The 8,676-nt window shown below is 34.9% G+C and overlaps 1 protein-coding gene across 1 annotated transcript; it reads left to right on the top strand.

The window, feature by feature from the left end:
- Positions 1 to 357: 357 nt before the first annotated feature.
- LOC110092126 lies at positions 358 to 6,777 on the top strand. The gene is made up of 3 exons (XM_020816518.2): positions 358 to 1,149; positions 3,894 to 4,331; positions 6,230 to 6,777. Exons 1-3 carry the CDS (start codon positions 558 to 560, stop codon positions 6,403 to 6,405), a joined length of 1,206 nt encoding a protein of 401 aa, XP_020672177.1. The 5' UTR covers positions 358 to 557; the 3' UTR covers positions 6,406 to 6,777.
- The last annotated feature ends 1,899 nt before the right edge of the window (positions 6,778 to 8,676 follow it).

Raw genomic sequence — 8,676 nt, 5'->3', positions numbered from 1 at the left:
CGATTAACCTGTTCCATCCGACCCGCGAACCCGGTATCTAGCCAGTTGGGTCTACCTGGGACCCGCAGGAGTATCCGAGATTCAGAATCCCTTTTTTAAAATCTTCACGGACACCTTGACCCGCGCGGAGGCATTTTCGGAATTCCATCGACCAAACAGCCCGCATAGAAATCTTTCCATCTGCCTATCCGCATACGAAACCAAAATCTTGTACCCATAATTCTGTCATAGATGGTTGGAATTGTTCTACTCTACAATGTGCGATGCTTGTGCATAGCTCGCATGCGGAGCTTCGGTACAAACGAATCGCTTGCTTTTAGGGTTCCACGTCTCGCCAGTGAACGGCACCTAAATAAATCGTCCGCCTCTTCGTTCGCAAAACAAATTTAGCCCAAACGTTTACATGTCCTAACGCGCAAGGAACGAGGAGCAAGGAGAATGCGTGCTTGCTCCGCCGCCACCGCTGAATTTTCCGACGGCGAAGCTTGGTTGTCCGGCTGAAGGATAGCTGCCGGAAATACTTTTGGAGAAGAACTGAGAGATTAGGCAGGAGTAGGATGCCGACCATGACCACCGCCTTGGCCATAGATGGTTTGTTCCAATACAACAGGAAAGAATCCCTCGCCAAGAAACCCTCACCATCCGAGAGCCGCGAGACGGCTGCGGAATTACCGGCTTCGGAGGTAGCGGCGGGGCCTTCGGCGCAGCGGTATTTTTACTCTCCGGCACTCTATGCAACGCCGGACCCTGGGCCGATCCCGGATGTTTCCTCGATCGCCTCTTCCCCGAACATCTATGTCGTTAACCACAAACGCCGTGACGGGGGATCCCGAAAAGCGGCTCCAAGCCGGGCGGAGGGGTTTGAAGACAAGTTGGAGGCGGATGTCTTGAAGGGAGGAGATGCGATTGCTTTGTCTGGGATTTTGGGAAAAGGGAAGGAGAAGGTAGAGGAGGAGGAGAAGAAGAAGTTTGTTGGATGGGTTGGAGATGCAGAAATCGTTGAGGAGGTAAATGATGATTTCCTTGATCCGCAGGATTCTGCGAATGCTGGTCCCAGCGGGAGCGATGTTGAAGATGGAGATAGCTTGCGATGTGGTTGCTCGGGAAACCAGCCACGGAGCCAGGACGAGTATTATGATACTGCTGAGGGTAAAGTCTTTTGCGACCCTTTTTTTCTAAATTTGCTTTATTTCATCATTCCAAGCTCCTAGGATATTGTGTTGAGAATATTGATTGTCTCGTCGTGTTTCTTTTTAGTATGGACACGAACAGCTTCTGCGGAGCTTATATTTTCTCTCAATTACCCCAAATTTGAGACGTATTTAATTTTTATTAAATAGGTAATGCAGACATTATAAAGTTGTATGCTCTTCTACTGCTGAAAATTTCGTCTACATTTTGTGATTTTCATCCTCGGCAAAGTCTTGAATTGTGTCCATGTTATTTTTTATTTAAATGTTCCAAGAAATAGTATGTAGCTTGGTTTGTTCTGAATAATATTTTTAGAGTTAAGATAATAAACACTTGTATATTGTAACGGTCTATGTTGTGCGCTGAATTTTTTTTTAATGCATTTAGAGTTTAGGTTGACTAGTCTGTTATGTGTGGAATCTAATTCTATTGATCATTCTGATTATTCTGTTGTCTCAAACCTCAAAGTTTGTTGTGTTTACTGGGGGTGTGATCAAAGGTTATCCATATTAATATAGTTTGTTTTGCATGAACAAGATTTATGTCACATTAACCAAGATTGTGTAAATTTAAAATAGGTTATGCATAACATTCTTACTTTCAAGACGCAAGTATATGCAACAATTAATAAGGTAAAACTAAATACAAATCATTTGTCTTGTCAATATGATTTTAGAAGCTTTATAAATGTGGAAGGCATGGCTGTCAATTTATAACACGCAACTAACTCTATAACAAATATGATAACAACACACATAACAAGGAAGTGTACGTTTTAAAATCTCTGAATGAGATCACATTATTTGGGGGCAAATTATAATAATTGGTAAAACCTATCCATATTTCTGAAATACGTGGTAACTGTAAGATATGTTTAGGAATCTGCTATGTTTTAGGCTTTTTAGGCGTTAATGTCTTCCTATTTAGTTTGTTTGTTATGTGGCAACTTTGAGGATTCGTATCCTTTGGCTTGGCTTAAAACTGCTAGCCATGACTGCTATTTGTTTCTGGAATTTTTGAATTATTTTGAGTTCTAGGAGTCATATCTGGCAACTATTTAGTTTATTGTGCTTTGGTTCATATCTAGCAACGATTTAGGATATGATGGATGGGAAAAAAGGCGGAGAAGCCACCAGTGAGGGAGTTTTTACTTGTGAATATGGAGATGATATGGTGCCTAATTCTAGTTCTAATTGACACTCCTTGTATATGTTTTATTTGCATTTGTTAGTTGCTCTAATTATATCTTGTTATTGTTGGAACTAAAAATATATGTGAAGCACACCCAAATTTTACTAAGAGCACGATGTGGAGAACGTAAAGAAAAGGAGAGAGAAAGAATTCCAGACAATGGAGCTTTGGACTTCCTTAAATAGGCTTGAATTCAAGATATTATGTAACTTGAACTCCACCTGAGACCATTTATATGTTCAGGCAAGGGCTTGGGATGTCATAAGATTGGCTACATATATGACTACAAAAATAATGATATAGTCCGACTACGTATGTGTATAATAATTGAAAACCTCGGGAAGTTGCCAGCCTGACCTGAGAGAGTTTCCATGCTGACTAGAGGGAGTTGGCCACGGTGAGTTCATTGGAAGCTTTGGCGAGCCTGTCTTGAGCTGGATCAATTTCATGTGAACCCAGTTGACTTTGACTTTGACTGGATTTGTGAAGGGTCGACTGTATCATTATTGTATTTTTATTATGCATTCTTGCCCATTTTCCAGCTCTGTTAAAGTTCTATGGTGTTTATTTTTCTTTCTTTGGAGTAAATGAATTCTATGGGTGCTTATCCAAAGCAGTAAGAAAACTATATCTGTCTGCACATGTATATGCTAGATATCCGGATGTCCTTTGATCTACTTCCTTGAGACATAAAAAAGCATAAACTTCTGCAACGATGCAAAACTGCCTATTCTATCACAAGAAAGGTTTGGCGAGATGTACTATAGATGACCAACCTAATTTGATGCAAGCTCTTATATTAATTACATCTTTCACAAGGCATTACAGTTTTTTTATTGACATAATTTACTGTAACTTCTTTTGATAATTGAGGTTTTTGACTATTTTGTTCATCTTTCATTGTTGTTTGCATATTGTATTGTTTCATGGAGTGATTCGTGATAGTGAAGATCTTTGTGGTACCTTTTCCTAGCTGTGATATTTAATATTTTTACTCTTTGTTTTTCATTTGGACAGTTGACGTACTTTATTAAATGCTCTTATCATTTACGGAAATCTCCCATAAATTTGGATAACTTGCCACTTCTGACTTTGATTTCATTTGTGTGTTTGTCACATACCTTTCAAGTATATACTTTGGTTAATATTAAGGTAAACAAAGGAATTGCCGGCGGATTGTATGAAACTGCTGTCATGTTGATAAAATTAGCTGTCATTTAAAATACTTAAATAATGTTTAGGTGCTTCCTCGAGTCTGTAGGATACTGCAATCCAACCATTATCATTTCTTGTGTACCTACCTTTAAATGCTACTTAAATCCATGATCTTATTGGACAACAAGGAACATTAATATTCTAATTATGATCGTTGGAGTCATGATTGCGCATGAGCTTGCATTCTTAGTAGTATCTAACTACAAAAGCATTTGCTTAGTTATTATTGATAGGCATTGGTAAAGAATTTAGAATGTTAAGCGATTTTTAGAGAATAATGGAGTGGAGTTGTGCAGATTTCTTCTCCGATGGTTCTTCGTCATATTCATCCCCTTCGGTAAAGAGAGGTACTGAAAATGAGCTGCGCCTTCTAAAACTCAGCCTAATTGAGGAGTCCAGTAAGAGAAAAATCGCAGAAGAAAATTTTCTTTATCTGAATATGCAGTTTGAAAAGCTACTGAAATGTCTCTCACAGTCGAGATCATCTTCGCGGGAATCACTGAATCTTGCAAATCTAAAAAATGAGATTGATCCTACAGAAATTTGCCAAGAGTTTGTTGTTTTAAAACATGTATCTGAAGCTCTTGAAACAGACCTGGCAAAAGGTGAAGGTGAAGAAGCTTTCACGGAAATTATTGTGAACAAGAATCATGAAATATCTCGCCTACGTGATCGTATGATGTATTATGAAGCTATGAACCGTGAAATGTCACAGAGGAATCTGGAAGCCGTTGGTAAGTTCCTTTAGCTGTTGCTACAATATTTATCTTCCACCACAAATTGGTTTAATTTAATTTAATTTTATCTTTTTAAACCTCTGGTATGATTCAGAAGAAGCTATTTTTACTGTTTTCCTTTCTTCCTGCAATTTTTTAATGAAAAGCTATGTAAACCTTGAGATATTACTGATAAGAATACAATGTTAAGCAAAGGAACGCCAAGACATAAGAAAAATATTATAATTGATGAAATTGGTTAGAGAGAAATTCAAATTATCTTCTATTACTTGGAATTATATATATATATATAAATTCTAGGAAAATATATTGATTATTGTAAGGTTTGCTTGCAAACTAAAGTAGATCCGATAGGATTACTTGCAAACTCAAATATTTCCTATCAGCGACATTCATGGTTTTAAATACTTTCCTGGAAATAGGGCAAAAACATTTGTAACTTATTTTTGTTGGGGAATAGCTAATAAAGAAATATTTTTTTTTAATCTTGGGTCGAGCTTGCTTCTATCTTGTGGATAGATATGAACAAATGCATAGCACCAAAAAATTTTAGGCGGAAGGTTTGATGATATGAACCGAGCATGAGGATAGGCTTTGAGTAGAGTTTGTCTAGGTGTTTCAAATTTTAGTACCCGAGTAGGTAACCTATTTATTAAATATGCAGCAGCAAGAATGGCTTCCCCCTAGATATTTTGATACTTTTGTCTCAGAAAAAGCCTTCCGGAGATTTGGAAGATGTTTGGTTCTCATGATCCGTCCTCTAACGTCGTCCAAGTTCTTGTTAACCCATCAAGAATTTGAATATTCTTTTTGTCTCAAAAAATCTTCCGGTGAAGTGCGTGATCTTCGGGGCATATCCATTGATTATGTTCAAACATATCTAATAGTTGTGAATAACGGGTTAGAGTATTAAAATATTGAGTTATCTTCAAGTCCTCTTGTCGGTAGTCGTGAAGAATGGTTTCAATTGTGAATAGCTCGGAAGTGTTGTCGGAACTGGAGTAGGTTTTTTTAACGGCCTACCATATTTCTTGGGCCGTCTCATAAAGAAGAAAGTTCTCAACGATTTTGCATTCATGGAATTGATGAGCCAAGACATAATCTGATGATTCTCTGCTTTTAATTTTTTGTAGAGAGGATTGGTTTGCGGAGCTTCACCAGTGAGATAGTCTTCTTTTTCTCTCCCCAAATAAACATTCTCACCGATTGAGATGGTCTTCTTTTCCTCGGATAGAATATCTAACCTAGAATAGCAATTTTAAAAGAAACAATAGATCTCCAAATTCAAGATTCTCGGGGATTATGAACAATGAATAGGAAGTGTTCGCCAAGGATGTACCATCGGATGAAAGAAGCCAAAAATGGATGTTATGGGTTGTTAAGATTAATTCATCTGTTAAGAGAGTAATGAAGTTCCTTTTTCATTACATGATGGAAGAATCCCTTTCCAAAATTTTTGCTAATCGACTTCTTGATTAAAATATGAAGTAACAAAATTATTATTATTCTTCGCAAAAGTGTAAAGATCATTGCATTGAATGACAAGAAACTCGGTCAGTAATCCATTTTCCCTTCCAAAAGTTGAAACTTTATCATGAAAATGAATAGTTTTGCTAACTCAAATAAAGTTTGAACAGCGGGAAATGTAGCTAGTCTTGGAGATCGAAGGGGACATATGCTAAAATGCTTATCTTTATGTTTCTTATAAAAAAAATATTTCTTGGTTTATATTGATTTCCCAATTCATTTATTTGTTATAGAAATATTCATTACACATGTTTTTAATATTAAGGCCACCTTTGTCTTTATGCCTACAAATATTGTTCTAGTTGACCAGATTTAGGTGGTCACCTTCTATTTTGTCACTCTTTCTAATGTTTGTGAGGAATGTGCAGATCAGGCTCGTAAGCGACGGCTGAGGAGGCAGAGAATGCGAAAGTGGATCTGGACCTGTGTTGGCTTGTCCATCACTGCTGGAGCTTCTCTACTTGCATATTCCTATCTGCCCCATCATGGAGATAACATTTCTTCTGCTCCCAGTTCCGACTCCTGTACAGCCATTACAGAATGATTTCGTAGCTGTATGGCTATTATTTCCCGTCTTGAACATTCAAAATCATCAAAAATAAGGATAAAGCTTGCAGCTCTCTCTGAAGTTCTGTTCCTTCGCCAGGTTTGTTCTTTTTTATGTGAGTTTTACTACATGTTGACTTGGATTTGGATAGGTTCTTTGCTTGTCAAATGGAGCTCTCTTTAGGAAGAAGGCGATGGTGGCTTTACCCCATCAGATACGTATCAATGAATAGTTAGTGATACAGGCCATTTCAATAGGGGAAAATACTGTTCTTAGGGGTGATTTGGGCTTCGTTTGGGACCGCTTTTTAACTGCTTCTTAAAGCAACTTTAAAAAGCAGTAAGAAAGTCGTCCCTAACGAAGCCTTAGGCTTTGTTCGGGATGGCTTTCTTACTGCTTTTTAAAGCAGCTTTTTAGTACAAAATTAAAAAATTTGGTACTAGAGAGCTGCTTTAAAAAGCAGAATGAAAGTTGAAAGTTGTCCCAAACGAAGCTTTAGTTGCATTTTTTTTTTCTAATGAAAAAATTTCTGCTTTTGCATGTAATCTTTTAGAAGAGTAATATTTTTTTTTCTATTAATGCTGGATTGTACATGATGTTATTATTTCTTTGAAGAAAGCTATGTATATAATCTGTTAGTTTGAAGTTTTGGCTATCGATCAAGAGACATTGAGTTTGGGTCATGTATAATATAAGTTTTAGTTAGGATGTTCTTGAAAATAGTTAAATTTATTCTAAGATGAGCTAAATAAAATTTTAATGGATTCCATTAATCTCGAAAGTAAATCCAATGAGTTAAAAAACTTATTCCGAGTAAAATTATATCAGGATATATTGAAAAAAAAAATTATGTAATTTGTATTGTGATTATTGAAAAAATTTATGTAATTTATATTGAAAAAATTTAAATAATATATAATTTGTATCAGAATAAATTAAATGCTACCAATTTTGTATTGAGATTATTATTTACATATGATTTCAAGAGTTTCACTAATCTCAAGACAAATTCAAGTACATTTAAATAAACTTAAGGTGAGATTTAGAGTCTTTTTTAGTGATCATTTATTTATACAATTTTTTTAGTCACATTTAGATGGGGGTACCATAGCTAAAATTTTCTCAAATCTAATCAAAATTAAAAAAAAAATCAAGTCAATGACATGAAGCCAAACTCATGGGCACTCCCAACAAAAATGTGTGGGTTTAGAAGAGTTTGTAAAATCATATAGGAGTTTATAAAACCAAATTATTTGTGAGGATTGTCAAAATAATATCAAGATAGTAAAATCATATAGGAGTCTACATATGCTATTTGATTATTCTATATCATTATTAAATCAATATTTTAATGACATGCTCATTATATCATGTATATCATGAGTTCAATGTATATATTATGCTTTTGTATTAATAAATTAGTAACATTGTTAATAATAAATATGTACATTAGTATGAACAATGCCCAGTAACATTTATTTCATTAATCACATTAAACAAGTAAGAATTCTGACTATTACTATATTTTTTAGTATTGTATCAGTATTAATAATCATTGGCTCAGTAAACAGAGTCATCATTCTTTGTCCATCGTCATAATAATCATCTTCTTATAACTCTCGATCAGTATCACGTGAATCAATCAAGAATAACATCAAGTCACATTATTTAAAGGAATGTCCGTCAGCTCAACATTCTGTACAGGTCAACCAATCTTTATTTATCTTTTGCACACATATTATTATCACAATACTACAACAATAATCTCAATCAAATATACACGTTCTTATCACAATACTATAATGATAATCACAATCACATATATACATTCATTTTCAATACATTGCAGCAAATAAAATATAATTGAGCTTAATTCAGAAATTGTCAAAAATATCTTAACAGATGATAACAAAAATCATACCGAGCAAAAATTTACATTTTCAGAATTTAATCAAATTAACAGATATCGCATAAAACAATATTTTGAAGCTTTAGTTGAACAAAATCACTATTTTTAAATGTTAAAATAAATTTCTAAGTATGCAAAAATCACTGCATTTTTTAAATCACACAAGAATCTCAAAAAATACTCAGAATGTTTATAATATCGATCTCTATAACATATAAAAAGTTCTGTCGTAAAAGTTTTACTAATACAAAATTATTCTAATTTTTTTACAGCGGAAATACAAATTTGATTGAAAAAATATTAAAAACTCAAAATCTTTAAAATCATAAATAGGGAAAAATTACGTCGTGTATTTATAA

This window comes from Dendrobium catenatum, unplaced genomic scaffold (genome assembly GCF_001605985.2).
Source record: "Dendrobium catenatum unplaced genomic scaffold, ASM160598v2 fragScaff_scaffold_665, whole genome shotgun sequence".
NCBI classification, from domain to species: domain Eukaryota; kingdom Viridiplantae; phylum Streptophyta; class Magnoliopsida; order Asparagales; family Orchidaceae; genus Dendrobium; species Dendrobium catenatum.
This window is presented reverse-complemented; position numbering and strand designations above follow the sequence as displayed.